At 41.5% G+C, this 17,569-nt stretch overlaps 1 protein-coding gene across 1 annotated transcript in view; it reads left to right on the forward strand.

Moving 5' to 3' along the window:
- Positions 1–543: 543 nt before the first annotated feature.
- Positions 544–17,569, forward strand: part of LOC122664727 (CLP protease regulatory subunit CLPX1, mitochondrial-like) — a 45,328-nt gene continuing 28,302 nt past the window's right edge. Inside the window, exons 1-5 of the mRNA XM_043860691.1 lie at positions 544–1,488; positions 2,510–2,571; positions 2,769–2,866; positions 3,019–3,098; positions 3,813–3,863. Coding sequence (XP_043716626.1) covers positions 598–1,488; positions 2,510–2,571; positions 2,769–2,866; positions 3,019–3,098; positions 3,813–3,863 — 1,182 coding nt within the window. The 5' untranslated portion in view covers positions 544–597. The remainder of the gene's footprint in view (positions 1,489–2,509; positions 2,572–2,768; positions 2,867–3,018; positions 3,099–3,812; positions 3,864–17,569) is intronic.

The following is a 17,569-nucleotide window of genomic DNA, read 5'->3' on the forward strand; positions in this document are numbered from 1 at the left end:
AGGGGAGGAGAGCACGAAACAGGGCTTTTTTAATGTTTTTTGATGCAAAACGAAACAGGGTCTTCAGGACGGAGATATTCGACCATTCTCTCCTATAATCACTCTCCATTTTATCTAATAAATAACTAAATAATAATCTCTCTCTTTCTCATCCTAAATTCCTAATTGCATTTATCCTCTCGCTCCGCCTTATTATTATTTTTTTGGTTAATGCCTTATAAATTGAAATGGTGAAGAAAATTTTTCTTAGAGTGACTAAAAAAACGAAAAGAAACTGGGAGACCCCCTTTTTTAATCTAATCCAAAAGAATCCTCTTCAAGTTTCCTTTCTCTTTCTGTGTCTGTCCATTTTTTAATCGAATCCTCTTCAATTTTCTTGTTCTATCTCTATTTTCCTTTCTCTTTCTTTGTCTGTCCATTTTTTCAGTTCATTTTCTTGTTTAAAGTTAGCCTTCACTACTGAATTTAATCTGGTAATCAGTCTCTTTCTTCTCCTCTCTCTCTGTTTATTTTATAGATTTATATATACACACTTATTATCTATTCGTGACAATTTTTATCGATCAATCTATGCTGTGAATTCGGAGGGAGGGAGGGATGTCTGGAATCTTTAGATGGAAGAAGCTCGCAAAGGAAACGGCGACAAGAACTGGCCGATTCGTAGCCCTGTCCGAGTCTCAGTCGAAGAACTACCGCTTCTCCCAGAAATCGCCTATCACCACTCGGTTCAACTACTTCCACGTCGGCTCCTACCGTCGCAGGGAATTGCTCATCGGCTTCCACCTCCAGGAGCGCCACAAATGGGAGGGTAGCTCCGATGATTTCCAGACCCGCAAGATTCGAGCTGAGGCCAATTGCCCTCGTTGCTCCAAGCAGATGGACCTGCTCTTCTCCAATCGCCACCCCTCCACCTCTTCTTCCCTGGCTGCAGGCGACAGAGGAGGCTACCAGGCCGTCAATCTCTGCCCCAATTGCAAGACCGCCTACTACTTCCGCCCCTACAAGATGGCTCCCCTGCAGGGCAGCTTCATTGAGATCGGCAGGGTCAGAGGAAGTGGAGGAGTACCAGCCAAGGATTCCGATAGGAAACCCAGCGAGGGCAGCAGCGAAGGCGACGGAAATATCGCAGGTACTGGTGGTGGCGATGAGGATTTCGGGAATCGACTACGGGTGTCGTTCTGGGAGACTTTGAGATCTTACGGCGGTGAACCTCCTGAGAATTGGCCACCTCCACCAACACCACCCGGAAATAACGGGAATGGGCTGGCGGTGCACACTCCTCCAGGCCCGCCTTTTGCGCCTGGCGTCAATGTCATACGGGCCGCCGGTCCTGGTGGTTCTGGCGGCGGAGGTGGGAGCAGTGGTGGCGGCTCATTTGGAGAGAAGGGTGGATGGGGTGGATCCAATCTGGGAACAGATTTACCCACGCCCAAGGAGATCTGCAAGGGGCTCGATAAGTTTGTTATTGGTCAGGAACGAGCCAAAAAGGTCCGTAATTTGTGATGTTCTACACCTCTACTGATTCTTCATGAACACTTTTCCTCTTCCCTCCCCCCCCCCCCCTCCCCTCCACCTCACTCTTTTAGATGATGTATTCGTATATTAATTCTCAACTCGAGACATTTGAGAGAAAAATAACATAAAAAAAATTCCTTCATGATGCTTCGTGGTTTTATTGATGCTGTGGGGAGGAACATGGAAGGAGAGGATAATGCTCAGAGTGAGAAGTTTTGATGTTGTGTAGATCATTGACTTTCTTGGGGTACATGGAAGGAGAGGAACCTTTGCATTTTTTAAAATGAAGTCCAGAAATAACTACGCATGATTGCAATTATTAAATGTATGTTAAAGCTATGAGTGGATGATAAGATGTTCCCCAGGGGTTCTCAGTGGTTTGAATCCAAGGATAATGCACAGAGTGAGAAGTTTGGATTTTTCAGCTTAGAGTACTTATGCATGTATGCATTCGAATACATTTTCACATTTTGGAGGGTCTGAAAGAGGGTAGTTCTTCTTCTGTTTCTTGCTTTTAATGGCATGGTCATGATTGCAGATTCTTATGTTTAATGTATGTGTTTGAATGCATCCTTTCATTCGTTGATCCCTTGATTGGTTCATTATCTGCTTCTTTCTGCATTTTCTATGGTATAGCTTTGCACTAACGAAGTAACTGTTTTTTCTTGGGTGTACTTCTATATTTATTTTCTATAGTAGAGTTCTTCTTCTCTGTTATTTTACAGTAATAGTAACTGTTTTTTCTTGGGTGTACTTCTACATCGATTTTCTATAGTAGAGTTCTTCTTCTCTGTTATTTTGCAGTTGATTACTGTAATGTTCTAGGATGTAAAACTAAATCTTTTGATTATAACATAGTTATGTAATTTTATAATATTTTTCTTCTCTAGCTGTTGAGGAGAAAAAATATGGGGTAGGGGGAGGTTGGCTTTACACATTTGGCTGCCTTTGGGGTTTTGTATTACAAACTTTTAAGTTTTCTTTTATGTTGTAGGTGCTTTCAGTGGCTGTGTATAACCACTACAAAAGGATATACCATGCCTCTTTGCAAAAAGGGTTAGTTCTTTTGGGCTGGCCTTTCAACTTGGTTTTTGGTGCAATCAATCTTTTTCTTTGACTCATGCTGATGTAGAGCTCATTTTTGTTCTTTGAGTTGCAATGGATTCCCAAGCAATCAGAGTGCTTCTGGAATTAAGTTCGTTATTGTTGTGTCTCACTTGATAACTTAATTTTTTCTTGATTCAAATTTCCAGGTCTGGAGGGGAATCAGGCAACCCTGAACCTGAAAATGATGATGATTCAGTGGAGCTAGAGAAAAGCAATGTCCTCTTGATGGGTCCAACGGGCTCAGGTATGATCAGTGTGTGTGATTATGGATGATTTGTCTACCATGAAGTAAATTAGACTCTAGTAGATTTGATGATAGCTCACTTTCTTGGTGTTATTGTGATAACAAGCTGCCAGGTTTAGATATTTTTGTTCTGACTACATATTTCTGTACAGGGAAGACATTACTTGCAAAAACACTGGCTCGCTTCGTGAATGTGCCCTTTGTTATTGCTGATGCAACAACATTGACACAGGCAAGTAGAATTCTTGATCTTTTTACTGCACTGTCTTCGGTGATGATGTTTGAATTATCTTTGGCTGTTAGCATTCCAATGTTGAAGATCTACTTTTTAGGCTTTACTTTTGCAGACTTTTGTATTGACACGGTCTAATGGAAATTTTGAATATCACAGTGTGGCTTCTTAGCCAAGCCCTTGTACATAAACTTTCTCAACTGTGAAAAGAACTGTAGTAAAATTAAACCTCTATTCATAAAAGAGTTCTTTTTATATTTGAATAAAATGAGAAACTTCAGTTTTAGGTAGCCCACAACAATTTCTGTTGTGGTCAATATCATTAATGCTGCAATATTTTTGAATTGGCTTTACTTTTGCAGACTTTTGTATTGACACGGTCTGATGGAAATTTTGAATATCACAGCGTGGCTTCTTAGCCAAGCCCTTGTACATAAACTTTCTCGCCTGTGGAAATAACTGTAGTACAATTCAACCTCTATTCATAAAAGAATTCTTTTTATATTTGAATAAAATGAGAAACTTCAGTTTTAGGTAGCCCACAACAATGTCTGGTGTGGTCAATATCATTAATGCTGCAATATTTTTGAATTGGCTTCCATAGAGTGATTTGCAACTGCAGTTAGATGCATAATGCTATTCAGATTTTTTATTCTCAATAATTCTCTTCCTCTCGAAGGTAAAAGCTGTAACAAGTGATCAATGTTTGTTCAGGCAGGTTATGTTGGAGAGGATGTGGAGTCAATATTGTACAAGTTACTTACGGTATGGTTCACGATTGCTGCATGTAGTTTTACACATGGGCTTCTTTGTGACTACTTTCTTAATCTGCTGAACATGGACAGATGCACTTAAAATGATTGAATATTTGAAATTATAGTTGATATTGGAGCTCAGTTGCTAAGCAAACAGTTGAGCATATACAATTTGTTTTTATGATTTTGTGACACAATTTTGGTTGTTGCTTAGCAGTGTTTCTGTCTTTTCAGCCACACAATGATTGCCTATTAATGACTTGTGCCACTATCTTAGTTTCCTTAAATTGCATTTAGCTCGTTAACTTTCTCTTGAAATAGCATAGTGAATTTATGGTTTCTGTTACATTTAAATGCCCTTCATGCATGCTTTTAGTCATTTTATTTAAGATTTGTAGATAAACAGACCAGGAAGAAGTTTCAACTTTTGGATTTTTCCATCTTCTCAATCATAAGTATTGAACCTATTTAGGAATTAGGATAGACCTAATGGCTTGATTATAACGATTGTCCTTTAGGGACTGCTATATTAGGCCCCATTTGTTTAGAGGGGATGGTGGGGATGGGATTGTTGGGAAGATGGGAGTCATGGGGGCCACATGTTGGTGGGGTGGAAATGTTGAGGTAAAGGTACTTTTCCCATGAACAGTAATCAAAGTCCCACTAATTTGGTGGGACTTTGGATAGGAAAAGGGTGGGATTTTGAAGTGCCACATCAGCAGACAAAGCAATTAATGATGTCCCCTGAGCTTTTGTAAGTTCACCACCCCAAATTAACCAAACAAGGTTGGGGTGGGATTTTGAAGTGCCACATAAGCATTTTCCTACCCCAATTCTCCCACCCCACCTAAGTCCCCTCTAAACAAACGGGGCCTTATAGAATTTAGAGGGTGGTTTTGTGTTGAGAACTTTGGGATGTAAAACATGGAATCACTTAGCTCTACATGAACACCATATAACTCAACTCAGTTCAACTAAGCATTTTTTCTGCTAAAAATTATTACATATTGATGTCGGAAAGTATTTGCAATCCTGAGGCTAATTTCGATATTGACATAATGTAACATGCTTTGGAAGGAGAATGAGGTGAAAGATCTTTAAAGTTCTATGGGAGCATCTTCTGAGTCAAGCTAGACAATCTTTGACGGTCCTTAAGTTTAACCACTTCTCCTTTACATGCAACCAACTACTTTTCTGACATTGTTATTATGTTGAGGGAATTTGTGAGGTGTTTCACTTGCCTAAAGTGTGGGGCCTAAGCTTTATGAGCATGCATTCTGTAATATAGAAAAGAAGGGGGGGGGGGGGGAGGTTTGCTTTATTTTTTAGATGGAGGATGGATGATGCCTTCCTTGTGTTTTGCTTGGTCTACTAGGGACAGCTTAACCCTTTTTGGAGAGTTGACTGAGAGGAAGAAAGGCCCTCTTTTTTTTTTTAAAATACATATTCTGGATTTTAGTTGTTTTTCTTCTATTCTTTTGAAGCAGCCTCATCCTGTCCCTAAAAATTTGGGTTTGGTAAGGCCTAATTCGGTTTTGAATTGGATTTGGCTTACTTTTGTAATCCTATGACGGTTCTGTTAGAAGTGTTAGAAGTCATGTAACAGGGGTAGTTTAGGAACTAGTTACTTTACTAGTTGTCTTATTATGTAATTCTTTTTCTTCTTTATTTCTCTAGTACCTCCCTAGGGAGGTGATTGTAATTCTCTCTTTATTATTATGTTTGAATCAATATAGGTGAATGGAGAACTCTCTCCATCACAATTGATTACAACCAAAACTTGCTCTCTTCTTCAACCTCTTCTCTTGTCTTCCTCTTCTTCCTTCAACCTCCTCTCCTCTTCCACTTCATTAACCTAAATCTAACTTGGTATCAGAGCCGAAAGGTTTGAGAGTCGAATCCAGCTCCCTGTTTCCATTCTTTCCTTCTCTTTGAAATCCTACGTCATAAAGGATTTCAAGGAGAAGCCTCTTATGTAAAGAATCTGTGATAATACTATGGAATAGGTTCAGGGTGTTCTATTCTAGCCATTACAGCTGCTGTTTAATCCTTGATGCAGCTCATTTGAAGATTTGAAGCCATTTCTGGCCTGCTCTAGGATTACTGCCAGCTTCCCATTGCAGCCTCTGTATCTCCTTCTTCCAGCATGTGTTTGAGCATTGGAATAGCTCTCTAGAATCGCCCAAGGATGTTCTTTAAGTACCTTGTGCTTCCTCTTGCTGCTTGAAGACCCAATCTGAGCACAACTCCTTTTCGCGAGATCCAGTTTCTGCTCTGTTTTCTGCTGCTGCAGGCTGCAGACCTTGGTTTCTCCTTATTTGGGGATGAACTTGGTGATTGGAGTGGCCTATTAGAATCGTAAAAGGATCCTCTCTCAGCCTCTAGTGTCCTTCATTGATGGTTGTATCTCCTTGTTGAGCACAACTCAGTTTATGGTGTTCTTCCTCTACTCAAGTAAACCCGATAATGTTGTTCTTACATTTAGGGTACATTGGACTCCTTGTTTGGTTTGAGAGATGATTATGCACATCTGTATTTGCAATCTCGAAGCTTGTGTGAGCTATTTTACTCTGGAGAGAGTGTTAGGGTGAAGCTCTTCTTGGCTGGAGTCCTCTTTTTTGTGTTGGAAACTTTTTTTTTGGGTTGAGTTTATACTCCCCATTTGCTGTTGTTTATCTGGTTTATGGTCAAGTACCATTTTCCTTACATGATGCCTGGTACTGAGTCTTCTGAGTTTGGTTCGGCTGATTCACAACCCCCTTCAATAGCTCCTCAGTTGGTTTATGAGAACACTCACCAACAGATTTCTTTTGTGAAGCTCGATGGTACCAATTACTTGGATTGGTCACACTCTGTGAGACTTTCTCTTAGGAGTAGGGGAAAACTTGGATATATCACAGGTACTATCAAGGCTCCTGAGGCTAGTTCACCCACCTTTGACAAATGGGAAACCGAAAATTCCACAGTTATGACATGGTTAATCTTCTCCATGAAGCCTGAGATTGGGAGAAGGTTTATAAGGAAGGAGACTGCCAAAGCTATTTGGGATAGTGTCTCTGTAGCCTATGATAGAGTTGGTGACACTGCCAAAGTCTATCAGCTCCATCAAAGAATTCACTCCTTGAAGCAAGGTGATAGGACTATTTCTGAGTACTATAGTATGTTCCTTGGTCTTGTGGAGGAGTATGACCACTACAGGGACCTTCATTTGACCAACCCAGAAGATGAGGCTAAGGTGTATCAGACACTTGAAAAAGAGCGTGTATTTTCTTTACTTAGTGGTCTGAATCCTGATTATGAGCCAGTTAGACTCCAACTGTTGGGCCGGTCTCCTCTCCCTTCTCTTAGTGAGGTTTGCAGTCACCTACAGAGTGAGGAGACACGGCGGCTTACTATGGCAGCACCTGCTTCTTCTCATGAGAGGTCTGCCCTTAATTCCAGCTCTCTTCGGGACACCCGTGGAGGTGGTAGAGGCCAAGGGCCTAACAGGGAAGAAGCCAGTACTGTAGAGACAGTTAGTGCCAGTGGAGTTGGCAGAGACAGATTCAAGTGTGATCATTGTGGGCGAACTGGCCACACCAAGGGTAGGTGTTGGTCTCTTCATGGTCGCCCCCTCGGTACCCGTGGTCGTGGTGGGCGTAGAGGGGGAGCTCGAGCTCATTCTGCGACGACTGAGGCTAATGCTCCATAGGATGACTCTACCTTTATGGATGCAGTGGTCCGCAGGGTTGTTTCACAGTTGAGCACGTCCTCTACATCTAGTGTGGTTGGTTCCTTATCCTCCTCAGCATTACATGTCTCCACTTCGGCTTCCTCTGCCGCACAGTCTTGGGTCATTGACTCTGGTGCCATAGACCACATGAATGGTACGTCTTGTTATTATGATTCCTATACCATTTGTTCTGGTAAGGATAAAGTTAGGGTAGCTGATGGCTCCCTTGCCTCCATCTCTGGTAAGGGTAATATCCCTGTGACATCATCTATTTCTCTTAATTCTGTTCTTCATGTCCCTAACCTTACACTGAACCTTTTATCTGTGAGTCATTTGACGAAATCTCTCAATTGTTGTGTCACATTTTTTCCTTCTCATTGCCTTTTTCAGGATTTGGTGATGAAGAGGATTATTGGTAGTGGACGTGAGGAGTAAGGCCTTTACTTTTTTGACCCTTTTTTGCCCACAACTCAATCCTATGTCTGTGGCTGTCATGATAGTAGTTCTGTGGATTCTGTTATGTTATGGCATCGGCGTCTTGGCCATCCATCTTTTGTTGTAATGAGGAAACAATTACCTCACTTATTTTCTTCTATTGCCCCCTCTCATGTTTTTCAATGTGAACCATGTATGTTTGTTAAACATTGTTGGTCTTCCTATCCTTATGATGGTAATAGAACTGTTGCTCCTTTTCATATTATACATACTGATGTTTGGGGACCTTCCCCTACTACTTCTCTATTTGGCTATCGTTACTTTGTGTCATTTGTTGATGATTATTCACGTGCCACATGGACTGTTCTTCTGAAACATAAGAGTGATGTTTGTGAAGCCTTTCAGAATTTCTATCAAATGATCCTTACCCAATTTGAGACGAAAATTAAAATCGTCAGATCTGACAAAGGGGGGGAGTACATGTTTGGTGGTCTTCAATCCTTTTTTACTACTCATGGCATTATCCATCAGCTAGCGTGTGTTGACACACCCCAACAAAATGGGGTTGCTGAGAGGAAAAATCGCCATTTATTGGAAGTTACCCGTAGTCTCTTATTTGGCATGCATGTTCTCAAGACCTTCTGGTCTGCAGCTCTTCTCACTGCCTCCTTTCTCATCAATCGTATGCCTACCAAACTTCTTAACTTCAAATCTCCCTTGGATACCTTATCTCCCAAGGTCTCTGCTTTCTCTCTTCCTCCGAGAGTCTTTGGCTTTGTCTGTTATGTGCATGTCAATAAATCTACTCGCACCAAACTTAATCCCAAAGCTCTCAACTGTCTCTTCCTCGGGTACTCTTCTACTATCAAGGGTTACAAATGTTATCACCCATCCTCCCGGCGCTGTCTCATTTCTAAGGATGTTTCCTTTCTTGAGTCTGTACCTTTCTTTGTCCCTTCTCAGCATCCTCTTCAGGGGGAGCATTGTAGGAGTGAACAGGCTGCTGATGACTTCTTTCTTTCCCCTCTATCTACATCTCCCTTTATGCTTGACATTGGAAAACACAGGACTGTAGATGTGGTTGAGATTGATGATCAACCAGGGGGAAATATTGAGTTGGTTGTTGAAAGTGGTTCTGGTAAGGAAAAGGATTACCACATTACATACCAAAAGGGTGAAGGCTTGCATAATACAAGGAAGAAGACCTACCAAAAGTCCTCCTCAGATCCAGATCCACATCCTGAGATCCACTCCTCTCAATCAGGTGACACTCCTTCTCCTCCATCTGATTGGGACCTTACTATTGCTGTTAGGAAAGGGAAGAGAACTTGTACTAATCCCATATCCCAGTTTGTCTCCTATGATGCACTTTCTCCTATAGGTCGTGCCTTTGTTATTGCCCTCTCTACTGCTTCTATTCCCAAGAATGTTAGTGATGCTATGTCTGACCCAAAGTGGAGACAAGCCATGTCTGAGGAAATGATGGCACTTGAGAAGAATTGTACTTGGCAACTTGTGGATCTTCCCAAGGGATGTGTCCCAGTTGGATGCAGATGGGTCTACACAATCAAGTATAAATCTGATGGTAGTATTGAGAGATACAAAGCAAGGTTGGTGGCTAAGGGATACAGTCAAGTCTATGGGATTGACTACCAGGAGACATTTGCTCCTGTGGCCAAGCATAACTCAATAAGAGTTCTTTTTATCCTTGGCTGCCAATAAAGATTGACCTTTATATCAGTTGGATGTGAAGAATGCCTTCCTTCATGGTGACTTGGAAGAGGAAGTGTACATGCAAACCCCTCCAGGATTTAAGATGCCTTCAGTTGAAGGGAAAGTGCGTCTCCTTAAGAAGGCTCTATATGGTCTCAAACAATCACCAAAGGCATGGTTTGAGCGCTTCCAACAGGCCATTTTGAAGAATGGATATTCCCAGAGCCAAGTTGACCACACCCTCTTTACCAAGCAGAGTAATGGTACTATCACAGTTCTTATTGTCTATGTTGACGACATCGTGGTCTAAGGAAATGATACTGTTGAGATAGGTAATTTGAAGAGCTATTTGGCACAGCAATTTGAAATCAAAGATCTGGGTCCCTTGAAGTACTTCTTAGGAATTGAAGTATCAAGGACCAAGAAAGGAATCAACATATGTCAGAGGAGGTTTATTCTTGATTTGTTGACAGAGACAGGGATGCTAGGCTGCAAACCAACAAGTTCTCCTATTGAGCAGAATCACAAACTAGGAGATGACTGTGGTCCTCCTCTTGTTGATGCGGGGAAGTATCAAAGGCTAGTGGGGAAGCTTATCTATCTCTCTATGACTCGGCCAGATATCTCTTATGCACAGTAGGAGTTGTCAGCCAATTTATGCATGTTCCCAAGAGTGGCCATTTAGATGCTGTGTATCGCATTTTGAGGTATTTGAAGTCCTCTCCAAGGAAAGGACTGCTATATGCAAGACACAATCACTTGAGAGTGGAGGGCTTCACAGATGATGATTGGGCTGGTTCCATTACAGACAGGAGATCTACCTCCGGCTATTGTACCTTTGTGGGAGGTAACTTAGTTACATGGAGGAGTAAGAAACAACATGTTGTTGCAAGCTCTAGTGCCGAGGCAGAATTTAGAGCTATGGCACATGGGGTTTGTGAACTCATCTGGCTCAAGAGACTTGTTCAAGAATTGGGGTTTGACACTGAAGGACCCATGAGGATGTACTGTGACAACAAGGCTGTCATCAGTATTGTTCACAACCCTGTTCAGCATGACCGGACTAAACACATTGAAGTTGATAGACATTTCATTCGGGAGAAGATTGACTCTGGCTGCATTTGCACTCCTTTTGTGAAGACTGGTGATCAGCTGGCAGATATCTTCACCAAGGCTCTTGGTTCTCCTCAGTTTAGTACTCTCCTAAGCAAGCTGGGAATGCATGATATATATTCTCCAGCCTGAGGGGGAGTGTTAGAAGTGTTAGAAGTGTTAGAAGTCATGTAACAGGGGTAGTTTAGGAACTAGTTACTTTACTCGTTGTCTTATTATGTAATTCTTTTTCTTCTTTATTTCTCTAGTACCTCCCTAGGGAGGTGATTGTAATTCTCTCTTTATTATTATGTTTGAATCAATATAGGTGAATGGAGAACTCTCTCCATCACAATTGATTACAACCAAAACTTGCTCTCTTCTTCTCTAACCTCTTCTCTTGTCTTCCTCTTCTTCCTTCAACCTCCTCTCCTCTTCCACTTACTTCATTAACCTAAATCTAACTAGTTCCAAGTTTATGCCAAGACAGAACTCTTATTAGGTTTTATATATTTTTTTTGTTCTTTCTTTTAGAAGCACTTTGTTTAAGGGTTTTGCGCATTTATGCTCTAGATCTGTGCTTCTCTCATCTATTTTACATTTTTACTAGTTTCCATATCATAGTTATCAAGGCATTGCCCAGGAACCTTTGCTGCAATGGCGCGTTAGTTGCCTAGGAGTCACCTTGATTTTTTCCTCCAATACCTAGGATCGCCTAGACACTGTGACAACTAGTTTCCATATCATAGTTTTTTGGGCAAAATTTGGCATGTCATGGGCAGGTCAAACCTGGTCGAAACTACCGAAACTAGGCTGGTTGAAATTGGTCAAAATTTGGTATTTTTTTGGTAAAAAACTGGTCGAAATTATCGAAATTTCTGAAATATTGTTGAAAATTGAAATATGCCGAAACCTGGTCGATACAGACATACAGTATTACAAATGAGTTTCGTCTCAGAAACTTGGGAAACCGAGATAGCTTTGTCTAAACTTAAGATCTTAAACCATGGTTACCCCTTCTTGCTCTTGATCTGCATCATGGGTTTGGGTTGTGTGTTAATCTGATAGGTCGGGTTCTGGTTAGCCAACTCCCCACCCAATCTTACCCATTGCTAGCCCTTCATAGCTGATGAATCAGATCCCACTTAGCACCAAGAGCGTATGCAAATTACCTGCAGAACTATATTGATTTGGACCTTTGATGAGGACATCACTGCAGGATTTAGGACTTATCAAGGAGACACAGACGCATGCAGCCACATGCCATTTCATTATGGCTAGATGACCAGACAGATCAGTATTATGTGTAGTTCTTTTTATTATTTTGTTGTACTTTTATTTGGGGTCAGACTATCTTATTTTGTTGTTTTGTTGTTATTATGTTGTAGTTATATGGGTAGTTATTTTAGGAAATAACTTTTTAGAGGTTTAATATGTAGTTATATGGGTAGTTTTTTTTTGGTGATTAAATATATTACCGAGCCCCAAGGGGGGGCAGGGAAAGAACCAATGTACAAGAGGGGAAGAAAAAAAGGGGGGAGAGAGAGAAAGGAAAGAAGAAAACAGGGGGAGGGGGGGCGATCCTCCAGCCTACGCAGGAGGAGGACCGTAACAGGGCAGTATCAAGGCCCAAAAAAGTCAAAACATGTCTGTTCCTCGGGGAGTTCAAAACTGGCCTCTGACGGATACAGCTGAGCTTGGAGGACACATCGAAGGAGATGGCTTTCCAAATCACATCACAGGATATAGATTTGGAAGTCCATCTCCTAAGATTCCTCTACATCCAGATATGGTGAATAGCGGCACTGAAGACCAACTTCCCTGTAATGTTGCAAATGGAGTTCCCTACAAAACTTTTGAGGAGCCAAAGCCATTCTCGGTCAAAGCACCTGATCCTTCTGCTACGCGGCCAAATGGAAGAAAGGGCCTTTTTCCAAATGGTGGAAGTGAAGGGGCAATCAAAGAAGAGGTGAGGTGTGTCTTCACGGCCAATCCAACAAAGGTTACAAGAAGGGGGCACAGGGATGGTGCGGTGAATAAGGAAGGCTTGGGTAGGCAAGCAAAGCCTGATGGCTCTCCAAACAGTTAGGCTGTGACGGGGAATGTGGCCTTTAAACTAGACTAGGTTGTGCCAGGGGACAGAGGGGCTAGGTTCTCTGAAATGGTTCCAAGCTGAAGAGGAAGAAAAAATACCAGAGGGAGAGGGAAGCCAGACGACCTTATCCGCACCCGGGGGGGGGAGTATTGCAGCAGCTGGGGAAGGGTTGCCCAGATTTGAGAGCTGATGGTTGGGTTGAGAGAGGGGTTGGGAGACCAAGAACCAGAGGAAATGAGGGAGGAGACTTGGGCATCCTTGGGGAGGCCAGAGGAGTAAATGGCCCTAGGGCCAAGAAGATTATAGAGAATCCCTAAAGGGTACCAGGGATTGAGCCAAAGAGAGGTGGAGTTACCATCAACGATGGAGGAGGAGATGGCTCGGAGGGCCAACGGGCGGAGGTGGAGGATCTTGCGCCAGATCCAAGAGGAATTGGCATGGATAGGGACAGTCCAGATGGAGTCAGATTTGAGGAGGTGGGAGTAGACCCAGGACACCCAGATAGAATCTTGGCGAGAGCAGATTCTCCAGAGGAGCTTAAGGATACCCGCCGTGTTGGAGTCTCGAATGCGGCGAATGCCGAGACCACCCTCAGATTTGGGGAGGCAGATAGACTTCCAGCTAACAGGGTGGAGAAATCTAGGAGTATCACTGCCCTTCCAAAGGAAAGCGCAGAAGATACGCTCAATCGCCTTGATGGTGGAATTAGGAATGTGGAAGATGCCGGTCCAGTAGATGTAGGTATCTTGGAGGACCGAACGGATGCATTCTAGTTATATGGGTAGTTATTTTAGGAAATACCTATTTTTGTTGTTGTTGTTGTTGTGCAATGTTATGAGGCCCTCTGTACTCATCATGGGAAAACAATGAATGGACGAAAGTAGATAATAAGGATGTTGCTAATTACATACAAGGAGGGTTATCTTTGTCTCCTCTTAGCATTCGTGGCATCCTGGAGGATATTGTGCGTCTTTCTACCTATTTTGATACATGTAGTTTCACTTATGTTCCAAGGGAGAATAACAGTTGTGCTGACTCCCTGGCAAGGAGGGTGCTATCGGTGACGTGTACGATGGTGTGGCCCATTTCCGATCCATGGCGTGTTGATCTTTGTAAGCCTCAGCCATGAGCTTTCACATTTTTCATAATAAAGCTCTTTTTATCACACACACACACACACACACACACACACCAAAAAAAAAAAGAATGGACGAAAGTATTGGAACTTGTGAGATTACTCTCTTTCTGCACCATGAGTGACTGCAATTCTTGGAGTGAAGCCAAGATGGGGTGAATCCTAGATGGTGTGAAGCCAAGATGATCTTCTTTCTTGTCTATCTTTTTCTTCTTCTATCCACTCCTTTCTTTCAAACTCTGTACCTATAGCAAACCATCCCTGTTTGATCCCCCAAATTTATTGTTATTTATTCCATCATATTTCTCCCATCCTCCATTTTCATTTCCTAAGAGCATTGTATTTATTCTTTCAACTACAGCAGCCCATAAACCCCAATAAATCATACTTGTTTGGCTGGAATAGGACTGATTGTGATGAAAGATGTGGTATCCCAAAGTTCTCTTGACCCTCCTTAGCCAAATCCCTAAGAAACCCAATTTCCCCTTCTTGCCTAGACTTGATTATTGCTAAATTTCTTTCCAGTTCTTGCATCAGTCCCAAAATTTTCAATTTTTATTTCAACTTCAGCCCCCAATAACTTGGATATTTTTACCAACAAGAAGGAGGACATGGGGGGACAATCTTTGGAGTTAGGTAGTGATTCAGTACTATTTCATAACCTTCTAACCCGTGGGACAACAAAGGAAGGTACTGATCTATCATGTTTCTCTAATTAAATTTTCCTTCGCAGACTTATCATGAAATTCTGCACATATGATTTGTTTATTTGTTTATTTATGGCTTTACTCTTAAGAATTTCTGCATGTATGCTGAGGTATATGAGTTGGATACCCTTTCCATCCTTCCTACCTTTCAGTTGAGTCTTGACAATGGCCCATGCAATTGGCTGCCCTCACAGGGATGTTCAATATTTTTTCTGTGGGTGAGACTCTTCTTTTCTGACACTAAATTTTATTTCCCTCATCTCCAATTCTTTGGAGTAATATTTTGCACAAGTCCTCCCCCTTAAAATGAAAATTCGTAGTAACTTATTTTTTTTTATGAATAAAAAATTCATTATCAGAAGGGGAGAAGAGTGGGGGGGGGGGACTATACAAACACCCAGCCCTACCGGGAGGGGGAGAAGAAACAAGAAGAGAGGGAGGTAAGCCTCAAGAGACAACAATATGTCTGTTCCTTGGGGAGTCAACTACAGATCTGTGAAGGTCCAAGTGAAGCTTGGAGCTCACATAAAAAAAGATGGTTTTCCAAATCAAGTCTAAGGAATGAGAATTGGAGGTCCATCTACGAAGATTCCGCTCCATCCAAATTTGATAAAAATAGAAGCAACAAACAAAAGTAATGTAAGACTAGAACCTGAATAGCCTAAATATACGCTACATACAAGCAATATATGTAAGGCTATCTCAGCTCACCCTAGGTTATGGGAAAGAGTAATTTCAGACAATCGGCTAGGTGGATGGTAATGAAATTTGAATCAAGTCTCTCTTAAGGTTTGAGGAAGATTCGATTAAAATTTCAGCAGGTTTCGGTTAGATTTGGTTGGGCAGAATTCTCGCGAAAATCACCTTGCATGTGACCTTCTAGAAGGGAAGAAGAATAATTGCAGAATTTCAATTTCAGACTTACTTGTTTGAAAATATCTTGAACCTTACTGAGAAATTCCAGCAACTGAATATGTTTGTTCAAGAGATCAACTATGGCAGAATTGAAATTTGAATGGAGCTTGATTGGAGATCGATGGAGGGGGTTGGGGAAAGGGATGGCTATCTCAGCTCACCCTGGGCATCTCACCCAACCTATCTCAGGATTTTTAACAAAAGCTAAAGCCAACATTTCATTAATCAAATTCGTGTTTAATGCTGACCTCCCTTACAAACTTATATAGAAGTCTCAAAAATAGACTTAGACACTAAAAAGGAAAGGCCTAATCCTTTCCTTAACTAATAAGGTAACCTAAATTGACTAAGAAAGTGAAATAATAAAGAAAACAAACTCAAAATAGGACTCTAGCTAAACTAGGGAAGTAAATCCCGTTTTCCTATTTTCTACTCATATTTTAGGCCCATTAAATTGGCCAATTACAAAATAAACCCATGGGATCAAAATCCCAACACCTACATAACCCAATCCAAAGTTTATTTTCAATAAAATAAGCCCTCTAAGTGACTTATTTACATCAACAAGCTTGCCCATAGAGTCACAAATTGAGCTGCCTAAGAAAGACATGTCCATCCAAAGCCACTCCCTGGAAAAGGGTAAAGATCGTTTGGGGCAGGGCCAGCAACTAGCAAGTTTTTTTTTTTTTTCTTCCAAATTGAGGTAGAGAAAGGGCAAGAGAAGAATAGGTGGTCAATGTCCTTTAGGCCATTCCATTTCCAGCAAAGGATACAGGAGGGGGGAATGGTAACTGTCTGCGGATAGGAAGGACTGGGTGGGAAGGCACTAGTTAAAGGTTCTCCAATAACTTACTAATCAATATGGCACTATATGGTTTCACCTCTTTAATATAATTGGAGTGATTTATCTTCTGCAAACTGTCCACTTCTTGGAAATCTCTCTGTGGGATTTGAAGGATTTAATGTTACCGAAAATGATTTATGACTCTTGTATTCATGAACCTCAATCGAGTCTTGTTGGGCCACCTAACACATTCTTCAGAACGGAAGAACCCTTGCTGGTGTACATGGGACTTGAATAGATCCTGTGGGAATAGTGTTGCTCAATTTTGTCCCTTACATTTGCAATTTTTTTTTATTGTTTTCTTTAACCATTTGTAGGTTTGATCTCCATTTTATCAGTTTGGTTAGTAAATTACTGGTAATAACGCCTGGCTTGATGCTGTGGCACTAGAGTGGTTGGACCAACATGACCGAGTTTGGAAACCCGAGTCCAGACACACCAGGTCCAACTTGGGTTTTTGGTCTACTAAGGGCTTGTAGTAGTTTATTTATTTATTTGGATTTGTTTTGTAATCTTTTACTTTGAGTAGTTCACGTAGTGGTAGAGTTCCATCCCATTTTAGCTTTGGAGTTTGAATATGAGTCTTTATTTCTTATTTACATATTTGTACTCAATGATTGGAGAAACAGATCTGATATTTGGAATGAAATTGTGAGTTGAGTTGCATACGCTGTGGGTGTGCGTGTCGTGTTCATTGACTGCTGCTCCCCTCCCCTTCCCCAGTCTCCCTCCTTATCGTAAGTGCACATCTTCCCTACTCTTCGATTCCTTTCTCTTCTCCCCCTTCCTTCTTTCGTATCTCTATTCTTTTTGCCCTCTGTTTGATAAGAAAAATAACCGCAAGCGCACAGTATCAGCTGTAGCTACGGGTCGAACTCAGAGAAGTCGAGTTGCTTAAATATTTACTCTCAATTTAAGCAAAGTGTACTCAACAAGCAATTTATATCTCTAAATTCAAACTAAGAAAAATACCAAGATCAACTATCAAATTAAGAAACTAGGCTAAACTAGGGCAAACAAAATTAACACAAAAAGTAAGAGAATGAGATGGGTAAATTCAAACTGAGA

This window comes from Telopea speciosissima, chromosome 1 (assembly GCF_018873765.1).
Source record: "Telopea speciosissima isolate NSW1024214 ecotype Mountain lineage chromosome 1, Tspe_v1, whole genome shotgun sequence".
Taxonomy (NCBI): Eukaryota; Viridiplantae; Streptophyta; class Magnoliopsida; order Proteales; family Proteaceae; genus Telopea; species Telopea speciosissima.